The following is a 16680-nucleotide window of genomic DNA, read 5'->3' on the forward strand; positions in this document are numbered from 1 at the left end:
GTCCGATTCTCTCGATCTCGCCGACATATGACTACAACGGGTAAAAGCCTCAGAGATTCACACTTTCAAATTTACAAATATCCACTGAAGCACACAATGGCACCTTACAATTTCAATCTGCCAGAGATTCTTGATGAACATTGCTCAATTTATCATAAGATCTCGAAAAGCCACATTTTGGCATACCTTTGAAATGGCTCGAACTGCAAACTAATGGACCAAACAAAACACTCCACCAAGGACGAGGGGGTACAATGATTTTAGTGCACATTCCCACTCAGTTGCTAAACCTAGCAGCCTGGACGCCGTCAGTTGGTTCTACTACTTGCAAAGGAACCTCCAGTACGCATGTGGTAGCGCATGCACCAGTTACCCGCACTTAGTCATCTACAAGATGTCATTGCACCAAGTACTACAACCGCCATCCAAAGAATGGAAGCTAACCCAGAACCTATAAGTACTGGACATGATGCCGAGGCCGAGAATCTGGAAGTATCTGAACAGCCTGATAGTTTGACGGTGCTTGACCTGACTTTAAATGAGCAGATTCAACCTAATGAATCTAGTGTCACCAGTGGAACAAGTAAGGATGATGGTCCAACTGAGTCTTCAACCTCCTCCGAGCTCCATGAAGCTTCAAATGACAGCAAAAATACTGAAATTGTACCTTCAGGTACGCCAGACGTGGTCAAGATAGACCCCTCGTCAATCCCCGAGGTATCCATTGAGATGAAGAAAGATGAGTCTCTGTCAGATGGAGATGTTCCAGACACTTTCTCCAAAGCTTCTCCTTCCGAAGATGAAGAGGAGTATGATCCAGAAGTTGCATTGCAAGAGTCCGTACCACATCAACCAGAAAACCCCAATCCAGAATCACCAAACGACGATAACGACGTGAATTCATCGGCCTTAAGTGACCTTGAGAACCACGAAAAACCCGAAGAACAAAACGATGAGGATGATTATGATCCAGAAATAGGTGTTCAAGCAAAGGTGACAAAGCCTGTTACTTCAATACCACCAAAACCTCCAGCCAGTACTTTACCGGCCAAACCTGTAGGATTGCCACCAAAGCCACCGGTGAACGTTAATCACACACATGTTTCCAGTACCAATACCTTACCTATTAGCCCTCCAAATCCTCAGAATAACTTGAAGGAGGCGTACGATGCAATCATGCAAAGTGAGTTGGTTAAAGATCCTAATTTCATTAATTTATCGCAACAGGAACAAATGACCTTAATTATGGAGCAATTAAAAAAGAACAACGTCCATTTAAGTGGCACAGCATCCGCAGAAAATAGTAACGCCAATTATGATCAAGTCTACTCTTACAATAAGCCTTTCAAGTCGTTGAAGAGCCCAATACCCTTGGTTCCTGTGAACGAATTCTGTCGGAGACCAAATATTACCAAACCCATGAGTACCAAAGAACAGCACGATTACGATGAGTTTGTCAAGAGGGAAGCATATTACATGGGTTTGCAAAATTGGGACGAGTTTCCTGACAAGCTGAGATTATTTATTGGAAACCTTCCAGCAAATACCATCTCGAAGCAAGACTTGTTCCGGATATTTAGTCAATATGGTGAGGTTATTCAGATTGCGATTAAAGCTGGATATGGCTTTGCCCAGTTCAGAACTGCGGAATCGTGTCTAGATTGTATCAGAGGGGAAACCAATGTTCCGTTACATAATAAGATCATGAGATTGGATGCTTCTAGACCCCAAAAGTCCAAGAGAAATCCAAGAAGTGAGCCTATAAGCATCACAACGTCTCGTGGACGTGAACGTTCTCCAGACGAAGGGCCAAACAAAAGAAGAAATATTGTTCCAGACTGTCAAATTTATACCACAGGCAAGTCCTCGATATTCTTCCTTAGAAGAGTGAAAAAAGCTTTTTCCAATCTTCGAATCAACATCAATACTGAAGACATAACTCATAGAGAGCTCAGCGACGTCATAAGTGAAGCAGCTTATTCTGGGGTTTTGGGTGTGTGCATAGTAAAGGATATGAATGTTGACGTCCAAACCTTTGAGAGTACACCTGATGGTGGTGTAAAATTTGATGAATATGCAGATGTGGAACCTGAAGTCGCTGCTGATATTATTTATAAATCCAGAGTTAAAAAGTATGGTGAAGAGACTCCAGTTTCTCAAAGCTTTGAAGAGCCCGAATTCTCCAACAATGGGGGTAGCAGGCGTGGAGTGAGAGACAGAGGAGAAAGAGACAGAAGAGGTGGCAGAAACCATAGACATACTCAATACCCTCCTAGCGGTTGGGCTGCTGGTAATCCTGGTTCAAATCGACCATATGAGCAAGTTCCATATGGTAATCCCATCCAATCCAACTACGCAAAGCCTCCTAATCCTAACTTTTCAACTCCTCAACCACCATACAGTGCATATGCTCAATCAAATTACCAGCAACCGTATCAACAACCTTACCAATCATATCCTCCAGTTCTGAACAACCAATCGGAATTAATACAGGCGATCCAAGGGTTGGATCCTAATTCTGCTCAGAATGTTTTGCATGCTTTACAAAATCAACAAAACCAACAACACCAGCAGCATCAACTACAACATCAACCACAAAACATTGCTTATGGAAGAGCGCCACAACCTTCCAACTACAACAACTTTGGACCTGGTCAACAATTTAATCACCAAGCCCCTCCTAATGCAAGCTCCCCTAATAACCAAGTAAACTCGTTATTGAGTCAACTTCAATCAGGCTCATCCTCATACCCTCCCCAAAATCAAGCAGAGCCTGGAAGTACCCAGGCCTTAATGGAAACTTTGGCTAGGTTAAGTAGAAAATAGCCTTGCCGCATCTACATAGAAGTACGTATTATCTTCGCAATAGTATGTATTAATCCACCTCATTAATCCACCTCATTAATCCACCTCATCAACAGTATTGAAATGCTGTTCTTCTTGTGCCTTTGAATCCTGAATTTCCAAATTTTCGTTGTATTGTTGTTGCAATTCTTTGAACTCAGATTCATCTTCGAAATAGCCATTAATTCCAATGACTCCACATTGATTGAACACTTCCAAAATCTTTTCTGCTTCTTCAACCTTTAATGTGGCAAATATTTTGTTAACTTCATCGATAGACTCGGTCTTCACAGCTTCTTGGAGGTCCTTAGGTAATGAAGTGGAGAAAATTTCATATTCTGGCGTTCCTTCAGCTGGTAAGTTTACTATCAATTCAGTACCTTCGTCAAGTGCTTTCAACTGGATCATTTCCTCTTCATTTTGGGATCCAACTTGTTGCTCGTTTTTGAGGTATTCGCATCTAGTCTTGATATGATTGAACGTATTTTCCACATCTTGATTAAAGCCGGCACTAGCAGGAGAACCCGAATCGCTAATCTTTGAACAGAATAATTTGATCGCCTTGATTGTTTGATCCTTGGAAGGCTTTGGTCCAGCCAATTGGGCGACGTACTGTAATAATAAAGATTGATGGATAATTTGCTTAGCACGTGTACTATTTCCTTCCAATTGAGAATCAAATGCTGTCATTATAAGAGCATCTTTCTGTGCTTCGGAGCAGATGTTAGTGTGCTTGAACAAAAATTCGGCACTATCAGTAATACTCTTGCTGGAAATCTTGGAGAACTCTTCAGTAGCTGGAAGTAAGACCAAGTCATCATACTCTTGTACAGCAGATGTACTTTGGGTAACTGGCTGTGTAGGGTTGTTGATAGTTTCTACCACAGTTTGCTTTTCGGTACCCTTCGGCTTTTCTTCGGATTTTACCTCTTCCTCCTTGTCTTTATTCAAGAACGATCTATCAAATCCAGTATGAATGTCGTCACTACTGATCAACTGGGCTTTCTGGTTCAATAAATCATCCAATTTGATGGTTTGCTTGGATAAAATGTCATCAATCTTGTTTCTGTGGTCCTTTATGAGCTTTGCCAATAATTCTCCATCGGTTTGAGCACTTTCGTGATCTTCTTTGACTTGAACAAATAAGTCTTCCACCATCTCATTGTATGGGGGGGTATTCTGAATTTCTTCTTCGTCAAATTTTAAGTCCTTCAATCCTTTTCTTAAATCATCACCTTTTTCTGCAATCAAGCGGTTATAGTCGAACTTTTCTGATTTATCAAACTGACTGTTGAGTTTAGAAAAGACAACATCATTGTCTAAAAACTGGCTGGGACTAAGATTGGCCAAGAGATAGTCAACTCTGGTATTCAATTTGGCATACATCGTCAACTGAACCAAGATTGATTTGATCTCGATGTTTCTTTGCTGACGCTTTTCATGAATATCTCTTTGTTTCCATTTGATGAAAGAGTTCTTATCGACGTTTGGATGAACCTCAATATCGGAATCGTCCGAAAGTTCAATCTTGTCCCACTTAGAGTAATCAATTGGCATTTTGATTGATATTGATTTGAAGATTGAACACACTTATTTATGGATGAGTCTCGGTTCCAGAAGATTCCGTCACGTGACATGACTTTCTATCAGTATACTACAATAGTAATCAGGAAGTACTGATGTATTAGTTCTATATACTCCCGCTTGACTTAAGCAGTACCATTTGGTCTCAAACCAGTGAAGAAAGCGAGTCCATATCCAGTGGTCTCAAAAGTAATAGTAGTACCCTTTTTAAAGTAAAAAACATCCCCTGGGGAAACAGAAACCTTGTAACCAGTTTCATCAGTGAGAGTGTACTCACCTTCGACTTCGAGGATAATCTTCATTTCTTCGTATGTGTAGGTGTAGACCAAAGGCTCCCCTTTTTCTTGCTTGTAAAAACCGCAAGAGATTTGTTCTTCTTTGGGGCCTTCGGAGGTGAAGATATCACCCAAGAAAGAGTTGTTACCTGGAGAAGGAATTTGAGGTGGCTTGACCCCCTTTCCTTCTACTGCTGGCTTGTATAACATAGGCATTTTGGAGTTTTGTTTGGGTGCAAATTGGTTTGAATTGTATCTAACACTAGAAGATGTTGAGTGAAGAGTGATTGAGGACGTATTATGGGCATTTTATACTAAAGTCGGGTTGGTTGGTATGTATTCTTTGCCTCCTTTCGACTAGAAATCCATAGCCATCTTAAAAGTTAATGGTTTAGCTTTTCCCAATTGGGATAAAGTATCCTTCGAGATAACATTTTATCTGCACCCAAGTGGATAAATTTTGCGAGCACACATAACAATCAAGGACTGCAAGGATTAACCACTTTTTGCCTACCTGTATTCTCAGAGAATATGAGAATACGATCTCTTATTGTGGTCAAACATAAGAGGAGGCAGCTTACAAGATTCAATTGCACTTTCCTGCTGATAGTTTTCGTTAGTTCACTGTACATTTTTTATTCCTTTTATCCTTTTGCGTATTAACTAAAAACCTCGCGATATCAAACAACTGCATACTAAGTTCAAGGATTGATTGTTTCTGGGCCTTGTCATCTTCTAGGGCACATAAGATACAAAAATCAAAAAGAAAGTGCGCAAACCCGGAATCGAACCGGGGGCCCAACGATGGCAACGTTGGATTTTACCACTAAACCATTTGCGCGGATTTCTTGACTTTGAAAAATATTAATGTTTGTTGTTGTGTATAAATTTTGAATTAATAAGCTCTTACTAATCAATTATTTCTGGAATGTTGGCTACAGTGTCATCGATTTCTTCGGAAATGGCGGGTATATTAAAAGATTATGCCCCAATTCAATGCAATTACCTTTAAAGGCTTCAACTTCTCGGAAATAATGAGCATTTGGATATTTTTTGTAGCATTGATAAGAATCAATTCGACAGCCCATGGAGAGATTCCCCGAAATTTGTCATTTGCCTTCTTAGCGCAAAGTCACTTAATTGGCGCCAAGCGCGCTGACTAACCCGTAGAAGTTAAATGGACTTTCCAGTCTGTCCAGCCACAGCTCCTAATGAAAAAACTTATGTCAGCATGATCTGTAAACGTGCCGCCTGTTGCGCGCACCAAGTTGCAAAAAATCATAAAACTACGAATTTGAAAGTTGATTAAATTACAAAGGTTTGACCGTAATGGTGAGTCATCCATTGCAATAGGTATTTAGTCCGTAGATTACAATGTACTTCCCATTAGCAAAGAAAAAATAAAAAACATACATGAATGAGTCATAGTGAGGAGGAAGAAGAGAGAAATTGTTGATATTTTTTGGTTTTATGCAACTGAATGGATGAGTCAGAGTGGCGACAAAGAATCCAAAGAATATAAAAAGAAGTAAGAAAGACTTGAAGAAGAATTAGAGAGGTTGAGACTAAAGCATAGGTTGTTTGTTGGGGATAGGAGTGCCTTGCTGGTGATTTGAAGAAGTATGGGATTAGAAGAGCGGGAGGTCCAGTGGAGCAGTCTCTCTGGTTGAGGATCGGAAGTCAAGTTGACACCTTGACGAATCTGGAGGAGAAGTTGCTTGGGGTATGAAATCGTTGAAGTGTCGTTCATCCTACGAACAAGAACTTGGCTGATCTACTTAGAACAATAGCATGGCACTCATGCAAGTTTAAGCTACGGAAGTTACATAACGTGGGCACGTCGGCACCCGTTAAAAAAAAAAACTAGGGTCAATCCGTAAATCCGGGCTCTTTAACATCTAGAAACTTTGACAAATCGCGCACCGTTCATGATTGTGTCTTCTTAATAGCTTAATAGATTGTTTCTTTGTAATATTTTAATAGATATCTCAACCTTTTGATTTGTAATTGTGCTTTCGTCGCGATAAACGAAATCTTCGTATCCCGTTTCAATTCGGTTACATTACTTCCCTTCCTAAAACAGCTCTAATTTTTAGCATTGGTCTATTGCTCTCTCGAATCCAATACGGGCAAACACTCCCGCAACTGATCCAATTACCTCGAACCCTGAAAACTCGATCAACAATAAACAAATGTCCCTGTTCTCATAATAAGTGCTAATGATGAGCCATCGTCTGGAAGTATGTAATTACTAATAGAACTAGTAAGTGACATGACCAGCCCCAAACTTAATGTGCCTATCGCCATATAATGATATGAGTGGGCCATCTTTTGGGAATATGTAGTTCCGTACAGATCTAAGATGATTATCGTTACTACTCACACCTTTCTCTTGTGCAATAGATATAATTCTCCATAAGCACTTGCAGTTTCATCTAGCACGATGATCGCAATTGCAATGACTAAACCGCACTACTGTTCTGTGCCTCCAATTTATACTTGATTCTGATACCTTATCCTCGTTTATTACTGTATTAGAGACCTCACTAGGAGCATTTGTTGTATTTTGGTATGTTTTCGTACTGAACTTCTCAGCTTTATATATTTTCCATATTCAGTTGACTTGTCACTCTTTCTCGCTTGACTGACTTGGATTGGTATCACTGTCATGCTTAAGCTGGTGTCATTCTCTTATCTCGCTCTCACTCCGTTACATTATCAATAGATCAAGTCTGTGTTACATAAATCCTTGTTCGTAGTCATTTACGATTAAGTATCAACTGTCAAATACTCTCTAGCAGTAGCTTATTTTTATCATTGGCAACTACCAAGCTTTGATTAAATTTTTGTCTTTTATTAAACATATGAACTGTTTTCTTTGGAGGAAAAAACCCCTGACTAAACTAACCTGAAACTACTTACATGAACTCTGCTTACTAGAGAAATGCTTTTCTCGTTTCATTGCCAGATAGTTTAACTCCGTATTTAACTCATAATATGTTCGACTCCTATGCCCTTTCTTTTTGTTTTGCTAATAGGAAGTATATTTTCCAGATGACCCCCAAAGTTCTGGGTACCTGCTCAGAGCTAACTGGGCTGTATACCTATTGCAACTGAAAGCACGTCATTTATAATATAATTGCTATCTTATTGTCAAAATTCTGGGTTTTTTAATACTCCTATTCTTTGATAATTTTTCAACTTGGAGAGCGGTATTCGTCACTCCAGTTTAGAAACCATATTTGTAGAAACTATGGATCCATATCACTGGCTGTACAAAGATAATACTCTTTGTTTGCTTAACTTCCAGAGGGACTAGTCAATTTTATGATAGATGTATCGTTTATGGTGTTCTCTAGGGCAGCGCTAGCCGTCGTAAAATGGAAAGTTCTTTTTTATACTATGTATTTGATTTTACTCTATTCAATTAAGAGAGTGCATTAAACTATACTCTTGATACATTCTTATAGATTTAATAGCTAAATCTAATAAATTTGTTTGGATATGTATGGAAAAGGAAAATCCTGCTAGTAGCCAAAACTCGTTCCAACCAACTATCACGTGATAATCACGGTTTTGAAGGTACTTTTGCTGAGTAATAACAAAACGCTTTCTCAACAAAAAAATGGTTCTATGGTCTAGCGGTATGACGTCTCTCTCACCCAGAGAAGGTCTCGAGTTCGATCCTCGATGGAATCATTTGATTTCCTTTTTGCATAAAGGTTTATATATCCTGCGATACATGGTATTGAATACTTGATGTTAAACTAGCAGAAGAATACAGTCTACTCCTATTTGCTTAGCAAAATACACTTTGAATACCTCAGATCCAACTGCTCTAATTCTAAACAAAACTCGATATCAACAAATCAAATTGCAAAAACATGACCATTCTACCCTATTAGCCAGTTAGAATTATTCCCTCGTATTGTGAACAAAAATGGACAGATATTTTCCGATCTTCCATTTCCCTTAAATTCTGCAAAAACTATTAAAAATTTCAACAGTTTAGAGTGATCTTATCATCCGAGTTATTCAGACGGATGCGCTTAAGCAAAAAAGACCCAGCATACCCTAAATAGACTCAATAGGTAGCACTGTATTTGAAAATTCTTCAGCGACTGCTGGATTGATGTTTCTTGTGTGGTGGTAGTGGTCGCGAGGAATTGAAAGTTACGCAAACTGAACGTGATCTGAGCGCGATCAGATTCAAAATGTTTGCAGCCACTACATGCTGACAATAGAGACAGACCATTTTGACTACAATGAGCTCACCAAAGTATATCTTGGTGGGTTACATCTCTCCAGGTTAGATCAGTTTTTAAATACATCTCAAACGGGCTTCGCTCACTCGTCTTCAGGAACTGAAGTTACAACCTTGCTAAAAGGGTTATTTACAGCGGTGTCCATCTGTATGCTCCAATTACTATTCTTCTGCCTCTTACGTCCTACCATCAAGAACATATACCAGCCTCGATGTTACTATGTTCCTGTACGAGAAAGAATGGAGCCATTACCAGACGGGTTGTTTGCATGGGTAATGCCCACAATAAAGTACAACACAAGCTATTATCTAAGCATGGGACTGGATACCTACTTCTTTATCAGGTTTGTGAGTGTACTTTTACTTTTTTTCATGGTTGTGGGTAACCTAAACTTGCTAGTTCTTGTGCCAGTAAATTGGACAGGAAGCAGTCTGCAATACTCGGCCACAGGGATGGACAAGCTTAGTGTTTCCAACATCGCTGCCTCAAAAGTTCATAGACTTAATTTTCATTTTGTGATGTGCTTATTTACTGTTGCAATGTTCCAGTGGTTAATTGTCTATGAGCTAAACAGTTTCGTGAAAATACGACATTCATACTTGTCTAGCATAACCCACCAAGCATCAATTATTGCTAGAACACTACTCATTTCAAATATTCCAGATGATTTAAAAGATTCTGACAAGCTAATTGATTTATTCAGTGTGGTCCCTGGTGGGGTGAATACCATATGGTTATCGTACGACTCCACTCATATGAGTTTTTTGACTGCTCAAGCTATGAATGCTATGGATTACTTGGAAAAGGCTCAGGTGCTATACCTAAAAGAATATTATGCAAAAAAAGATTCAAAATATACTCCTTGGTTGCAAAAAATACTCTTGAAAAACAGAAAACATAGTGATCAAATGCCTAAAGACCATTGTAAGTATGAACCAAGCTTGATCCCTCAGTTTTACCCTCCAATATACCAAGGTCCCTTTCACATGCCAGTAATTGATAGAACCATTTGGTTTAGCCTTCCCGGAATCCTACGAATATTTAGTTTTCAGTCAAGGGTATCCATGATTGAATGGGCATTAACAACTTTAAACTACCTAGAGAAGGAAATAGAGCAAGAAAAAACTAGATTGGCTGAGTCTAAATTGCCAATTCACAACAAATTCTTTATTGAGTTCAATGACCAAATTGGAGCTTCCATTGCTAGTCAATGTCTACTTTCATATCAGGGAACGCTTGATCTGTGCTTAACTGAGGTTCATCCCAAGGACGTTTTGTGGGGTAATATTGCAAGTAGGAATTCGTACCTCTTGCTTATTGAGAACTATGTTGTCACTCTTTTTCTCATTATTATTACAGTTCTTTACATAATACCCGTTTCATTCATCGGATTACTATCTCAGATGCCGTTAATCACACAATTACTACCTTTCTTTAAGTGGCTAGAAAACATTCCAGATAAAGCAAGAGATACAATATCCCACCTTTTACCTTCAATTCTTCTTTCCTTACTAACAGAGATAATGATGAAAGTTTTCAGAACTCTTTCAGCTCTTAAGGGAATGCAAACGGGTGCAAGTACGGAAGCAAATCTTCAACATTGGTATTTTGCATTTCTATTCGTGCAACAATTTATAGTTATTACTATTCTGGCAAGCATCTCCGTGATAGTCAAGCAAGTCGTCGATAAGCCAACTTCGATACCCATTCTTTTAGCTTTGAATTTACCAAAAGCTGCAACCTTCTTTTTCCAATACCTTACAGTGAAAGCGTTAACATTTTGTGGTAATAATTTCTTGAGAATCCACCAATTAGTTTTTCATCTCACAATTTACAAGTTTCTTGACAGTACTCCTAGGAGAAAATTCGCAAGGCTAACTCATTTGACGAGGGTAAAATGGGGAACTACATATCCAGTTTATTCTGTGTATTCAAGTATTGGTTTAGTGTATACAATTATTTCCCCATTAATATCGGTGTTTATAATTTTTGTTCTTTGTTTGGTTTTGGTTTACTACAAGTATTCCCTAAAATTCATTTACAGCCATGTTAATGAATCTGAGACAAATGGAAAGTTGTACCCAGTTGCATTGTTACATCTTTATACAGGTATTTATTGCTTGGAATGTTGCATGATTGGAATTTTATTTTTACTGAAGAATGAGCGAGGAGAATGCCCTCTGATAGTTCAAGGGTATCTCATGTGCATTACGTTTTTGTCAACTGTGTTTTTTCATTACACACTTTATAAAAAGTATTCCAGGTATTTTTCCTATTTGCCAATAATTGCCGACAAGCCAGAAAACCTTTCAAAAAAACAAGGTCCGGACTTTAGCGAGAACTCAAATGGAGATAGTTACTACTCGGATAAAAAGTTATTATACCTCCATAACTCATTCACTTATGAGTACCCTCCTCTATGGCTACCTTTGGACCCACTGGGAATCAGTGAAATGCAGATTGATTATGCCGAGTCTAAGGTAAATACTCTAAGAGGTGGCCAAACAAAAGGGGCAATTATCAAATTAGATAATTATTTCCAAACGATTCAAATTAAGGTCTCCGAAGCCCCTCCAGGATACAAATAATCACTTAACCAACTTCACCATATTCTGAATCGAGTCTAGACTTAATTCTGAGTTTACTAAGTATATGAAACCATCCTGAAATGGCTTCCTCTTTCCTGAGATTGTCATCTCGGATCTTGCCATATAACCAAATCTTTTTCACAACATCCAATTGTGAATTTAGAACAATCACCCCCTGTTTAATTGGGATAATAGCTTTTGGCATTGAGCCAAAGTTAAAGCCAACAACCACAGGAACATATTCAACTGAGTCCATGAACGGGGTTTTGAGTTTACCCGATTTATAGTCCTGAAGAATATGCTCAATGCTCGATAGTTTCAACCATGAACACCCATCGGGAACCATTGCTTCGCGGTAAACTTCAAGATTTCCATATTTATTTCGAGGGAGTACTTCTGTAGTTCCCACCAACGTAATCCGAGGTTTAATATATGGGCAAGTTTGTGCAAATGTGAAAAGCTTGGTTTCATTAAGCTCTGGAGTTCCATTTGCAATGTTCAAGTTGTGTACACGCTGATTGTGCACAGATCTTCTAAAAGTTACCGTTGTACTTTTCATAGGGGTGGCAATTTCCTGGGGTTTAACAGATCTGCCAAGGAACTTCCACTGCGTTTCTGATTTTCCCACTTGAAGACAATTCTTGAAATGTACTCCAATCTTCTTACCATCAAGTACTATTTGCTTTATAGGAACTTCCCGGGGAGGTATCAATTCGTTGTATCTTAAATTTAACTCTGTAACAATATTTGGGTTTCGTTTCATTGCGGACAACGTATCTGGAATTGTATAGTTCGTTAAAGCAATTTCTCTTAAGCAATTCAATTCTTTATTAGCATCAGGTGAATAATCTAAATTTTTATTAAACCATCGCAATAGTGATTGAAGAAGAAGTGCACAGCGACCCAAATCCGTTCTCAAGTCAAGTTTATTGAACCATCTGTAAGATACATCCGACATATATCTGGAGCTCACGTCCAACATTAAATTATCACTACCCAAGGCTAGAACATATTGCATCCACATTTGGTTGAGCTCATTAGCAACCGGATAAAAAATGGGTGTGAAGTATTGCAACAAATTGGGTTTACCAAACCTTTTCAAACGAGTCAACCATTTCGATTCATCATGGAAGCAAATTCCTTCCAACACAATCAATTCCCCAGGGTCCAAGGGATTAACTACCTCACTCCAGTAGTATGGATATAGGAGATCAAAGTCCTTGTTAATTTCGAGCTTTTTATGATCTATTTTTGGCTGTGGTTTCAATTTTGTTGAAATAGGTAACACTGGTAAGGAAAAGATCATTCGACTCTCAAATCCAAGAGATCTCAACAAGGCAGTAAATAACTGAGCACCAGTATCTCTGTTATGTTTAAATCTCAGTATGACTTTTAAGATATCATGCCTATTCTGAATGGAAGTGGCGGCCTTAGGGTAGAATAATTCAGGCGTTTTTATTCCAATTGGAGGCAAGTAACCCAATACCCTGATTCCATTAGAATCAAATTTAAAATTAATTCTAAACCATTTTATGAGATATTTCAAGACATAGATGAAAAGTACATCTGCTTCCTGGGGATTCGGAAAGTTTGCAGCTTTCATATTCCTAAACTTCTTATAGGGTCCTTTTATGAATGATTCAGGTAAAAGTTTCTTCAATGACCGAAGCACCTTTTTATCAGAAAGCAATACATTTCTCTTTTTGAAATGGGTCATGTATGCCACTAGACCAAGGTGGTGAATACTGGTCTTTACTTGCTTTTCACGGATTCTCGCCTTTCTCTTTTCCTTATCAACATTAGTATGCTTTGCAATTGTAATATTGAATGATTCCTCGCTTGGGTCTCGAGTTGTTTCTTCAAGAGGATTAACTGGTGTTTGCAATGGGATCTCATCCCACTCATCTGAGTCTGAACCTGAATCTGAGGGCTGGAACTCATTTTCCACTTTGACCTTTCTTTTCTTGATACCCCTACCAAAGGCATCTATATCTGAGTCCAGATCCGAGTCATTGAATATGAACAAGTTTGGCTCTTCCCTGGCCATAGCATGCTGGTACCTTACATTGTTGAAATCGGGAGTGATGTCTAGTCACACGATCACACATCACGTGATATATACATTATTCATCAATACACATTAAGCTATTCATCATGAAGAACGTGGGATATGCCTACCCACTCATTGAGCAATGACCACTGGTTATCCAGCTCCGCCAAGCTGTCGTGGCCAAATATGTTAAGCTGATTGAATTGGGCCACGGACGTATAGGTCTTTATGGTCTTGACTTCTCCTTCTTCGTCGTGGGCCAAAGACTCGCTTGCATTGACAATATACCCGGTGTTTTCACCTAGATGGGATTCTTGTCCTACTAATCTTGAACCTCTGAAGTATGCCACATCCACTGTTTTGTCTCCAAGCTGTTCAGTGCAGCGGGATGCGGTGAAGTATTCATTTGCTTTGGCAGGCCCACTGTACTGAATGTGTAAGGGAAGCACATTGGCCACCACCTTAGGCACGTCCTCGAGTGCTTGTATTGAGTCAGACATCGTTGTTTCGAGTGATGGTTAAAACCGTTGGAGACGTGTATTTCAAACGCGCACTACTCATTGCGAATCTAATCTAGGCATACTGAAGGGCGGAATCCGGCAGAAGTCCCACCACTCAAATCTCCAAAGTTGGGCCTACGGATCCTACTTAATTACTATTGTTTGGTGTATAATAAAGTGCAGACGCATATTGTAATCCCTGTAATTAGTGATGGAAATAGGCCAATTGGAGGCAAACCGAGTCCCAATAGTAATACTAGATTGTAGATCCATAGATAGGTTTGTTTCAAGTCAAGAAAGCTAGTTGGTTAGCCAGTGAAATGGCATTGCCTCAAAGTTGCTTGTATGAGCCGGATATATCTAGGCAGTGTGAGCAAGAACGGTCCCTTGTTTCCGCGATTTCGTTATCTTGGTGTGTTCTGCTCAAGATTGTTGCGACCAGATTGTGGCTCTAACCCATTTATCGCGAATTTCCAGGGTCCGTTTGAAGACAACCATGAGTACGGAAACCAATTCCGTGGCAGCTGACGGAAAGCACCGCCTACACCCCAGTGTGATCGAGGATTCCAGCGCTGGAGAGGCTGGTGTGATTGCAAGCGAGCTCATGGCTGAAGAAGCGAGCTTACTAGAGGCCCAGGCGGCCTCCAATCCCACAAAGTCCTACGGTGCTACTGAGATAAATAACCAGCAAACCGACGACAATGGTGGGTACGCCTTACCAAAGGGCAAGTTGTATCTTTTGATTTCGTGTGTGTACATGGCGGTGTTCATGTCTGCTTTGGACGGCACCGTGGTGGCCTCCCTCTTGACGGTGATTGCTTCAGAATTGAACCAGGTGGGAAACATATCCTGGATAGCTACCTCCTACTTGGTCTCATCGGCTGCGTTCCAACCGCTTTTTGGCAAGTTGTCCGACATCTTCGGCAGGAGAACCATCTTGATAGTTTGTGGTGCCTTCTTCACAGTTGGATGTTTGATATGCGCTACGGAATCGTTCACCCTTTTGATTCTAGGAAGATTTATCGCCGGATGTGGTGGCTCTGGGTTTACCTCGCTCGGAACGATTGTCATGTCCGATCTCATCCCACTTCGTGACAGAGGTGTGTTCCAAGGAATGGGTAATATCTGCTTTGGGTTGGGTTATGCGTCGGGAGGGTTCATTGGGGGCCTAGTTGCTGATTGGCTTGGGTGGAGATGGGTCTTTATCTTACAAGTTCCCTTGATTTTGGTTGTCACTGCCGTGATTTACTTCTTCTTACACTTGCCTGAAGGCTCGCCTGGATTGGGAGTCCAAGGCGAAGATGTGCACCAGAAATTGAAGAGAGTAGACTTCTTGGGGGCATCTCTATTGGTTGCAGGGTTGATTTCATTTATGATAGCTGCCAGCTTGGGTGGAAGAATTATTCCTTTTACTTCGTTCACATTTATTGGATTATTGTTGCTTTCTGTTGCCTTTATTGCAGTCTACACTTATGTGGAGTTGTACGTTTCGGAAGAACCAATCCTTCCTCTCGAGGTCTTGGGTGTTAGAACGGTTTTGGCTTCTTCTTTTGCAAATTGGTTCTTTACCATGGGTGCCTTGGCCTATACATTCTACGTGCCCGTGTTTTTATCATCCGTGATTGGATTGTCTCCTACCCAAACTGGTCTTAGATTGGTTCCAAATTTTATCGGTGTTTCAGGAGGCTCGCTTGCAGCCGGAATTTACATGAAGAAAACTGGCCGTTACTGGCCGATTTCCGCCGTCTTAGGAGGTGTTGCCGTACTTGGATCCTTGAAATTGTTGACCTTTTCCCCCAATAGTTCTGTGTTCACCCAGTACACTATCACCGTTCTTCCAGGTATTGGTTATTCGTGTATGTTGACAACCAGCTTGTTAGCATTGATTGCTTCTGTTCCAATGAAGTACCAAGCCTGTACCACATCCATTCAGTATACTTTCAGATCTACCGGCTCCACTATTGGGGTTACTGTCGCGTCAGCAATATTCCAGCACATTCTCCAGATAAAATTAAACACAAAAATCCACAAGTTGGTATCAGACAAAAAGCTAGCTGCAAAGATAATTTCCAGGGCGTTGGCCAGCTCGCTGTATGCCCAAGAAGCTCCAGAATATGTCCGTGACGCGATTAGAGACTCTTATCAAGCAGGCTGTAGGGGAGCATTCGTGTTGAGTGTTGCTACAATTACTGCTGGCTATATTTGTCTGTTATTCATGAAAGAGTATAAGTTGCATACCAGTATTAACAGAGATTAAGATCCTCGTTACCGATATACATTATAATTTAAGAATTTTGCAGATGTTCGTCATCGTCTTCGTAGTTTTTGATCCGGTACAGATGACGTGCTCGGGACAACACCGCAAGTCTATGAAGTGGTTCGGTTCTTTCCAGGTGAATTCCCTCATCTATTGTGTATAGATTATTGGAGTGATTTGTGTTTACCAATGGGGCGACTTCACTTTCAGAATTAGCGTTGAGATTGAAGTTGGAGATTTCAGGGTGCTGAGGCTTCACCTTATTGAGAAGTTTAGGAGATAGTTTCGAGAGTATGTCTGAGCCACTGGCTCCAATT

The 16680-nt window shown here is 40.0% G+C and overlaps 9 protein-coding genes and 2 non-coding genes across 11 annotated transcripts; 5 read left to right on the forward strand and 6 right to left on the reverse strand.

The window, feature by feature from the left end:
• Positions 1-360: 360 nt before the first annotated feature.
• Positions 361-2826, forward strand: NAB3 (Nab3p; the record flags this gene model as incomplete). The annotated part of the gene is made up of 1 exon (XM_020211835.1): positions 361-2826. One exon carries the CDS (start codon positions 361-363, stop codon positions 2824-2826), a length of 2466 nt encoding a protein of 821 aa, XP_020063244.1.
• Positions 2827-2901: 75 nt separating this feature from the next.
• CDC37 (Cdc37p) lies at positions 2902-4401 on the reverse strand (the record flags this gene model as incomplete). Its single annotated transcript, XM_020210319.1, has 1 exon — positions 2902-4401. One exon carries the CDS (start codon positions 4399-4401, stop codon positions 2902-2904), a length of 1500 nt encoding a protein of 499 aa, XP_020063245.1.
• A 152-nt stretch (positions 4402-4553) lies between these two features.
• Positions 4554-4933, reverse strand: CANTADRAFT_101988 (uncharacterized protein; the record flags this gene model as incomplete). The annotated part of the gene is made up of 1 exon (XM_020206156.1): positions 4554-4933. Exon 1 carries the CDS (start codon positions 4917-4919, stop codon positions 4554-4556), a length of 366 nt encoding a protein of 121 aa, XP_020063246.1. The 5' UTR covers positions 4920-4933.
• Positions 4934-5473: 540 nt separating this feature from the next.
• Positions 5474-5544, reverse strand: CANTADRAFT_t198. The gene has a single exon. It is a non-coding gene; the product is annotated as a tRNA-Gly (tRNA).
• Positions 5545-5669: 125 nt separating this feature from the next.
• On the forward strand, positions 5670-5989 carry CANTADRAFT_27051 (uncharacterized protein). Its single transcript, XM_020207977.1, has one exon. It carries the CDS (start codon positions 5687-5689, stop codon positions 5864-5866), a length of 180 nt encoding a protein of 59 aa, XP_020063247.1. The 5' UTR covers positions 5670-5686; the 3' UTR covers positions 5867-5989.
• A 32-nt stretch (positions 5990-6021) lies between these two features.
• On the reverse strand, positions 6022-6634 carry CANTADRAFT_27052 (uncharacterized protein). The gene has a single exon (XM_020207978.1). It carries the CDS (start codon positions 6451-6453, stop codon positions 6193-6195), a length of 261 nt encoding a protein of 86 aa, XP_020063248.1. The 5' UTR covers positions 6454-6634; the 3' UTR covers positions 6022-6192.
• Positions 6635-8330: 1696 nt separating this feature from the next.
• On the forward strand, positions 8331-8402 carry CANTADRAFT_t191. Its single transcript has one exon. It is a non-coding gene; the product is annotated as a tRNA-Val (tRNA).
• Positions 8403-8934: 532 nt separating this feature from the next.
• SPO75 (Spo75p) lies at positions 8935-11556 on the forward strand (the record flags this gene model as incomplete). The annotated part of the gene is made up of 1 exon (XM_020210424.1): positions 8935-11556. One exon carries the CDS (start codon positions 8935-8937, stop codon positions 11554-11556), a length of 2622 nt encoding a protein of 873 aa, XP_020063249.1.
• A 4-nt stretch (positions 11557-11560) lies between these two features.
• On the reverse strand, positions 11561-13603 carry CANTADRAFT_55270 (uncharacterized protein; the record flags this gene model as incomplete). The annotated part of the gene is made up of 1 exon (XM_020210425.1): positions 11561-13603. The coding sequence occupies one exon, from the start codon at positions 13601-13603 to the stop codon at positions 11561-11563; it is 2043 nt and encodes a 680-aa protein (XP_020063250.1).
• A 98-nt stretch (positions 13604-13701) lies between these two features.
• CANTADRAFT_23231 (uncharacterized protein) lies at positions 13702-14106 on the reverse strand (the record flags this gene model as incomplete). The annotated part of the gene is made up of 1 exon (XM_020206934.1): positions 13702-14106. The coding sequence occupies one exon, from the start codon at positions 14104-14106 to the stop codon at positions 13702-13704; it is 405 nt and encodes a 134-aa protein (XP_020063251.1).
• A 496-nt stretch (positions 14107-14602) lies between these two features.
• On the forward strand, positions 14603-16363 carry CANTADRAFT_55308 (uncharacterized protein; the record flags this gene model as incomplete). Its single annotated transcript, XM_020210431.1, has 1 exon — positions 14603-16363. One exon carries the CDS (start codon positions 14603-14605, stop codon positions 16361-16363), a length of 1761 nt encoding a protein of 586 aa, XP_020063252.1.
• Between the last annotated feature and the right edge of the window lie 317 nt (positions 16364-16680).

The sequence above is a fragment of the Suhomyces tanzawaensis genome (genome assembly GCF_001661415.1).
Source record: "Suhomyces tanzawaensis NRRL Y-17324 unplaced genomic scaffold CANTAscaffold_6, whole genome shotgun sequence".
Taxonomy (NCBI): Eukaryota; Fungi; Ascomycota; class Pichiomycetes; order Serinales; family Debaryomycetaceae; genus Suhomyces; species Suhomyces tanzawaensis.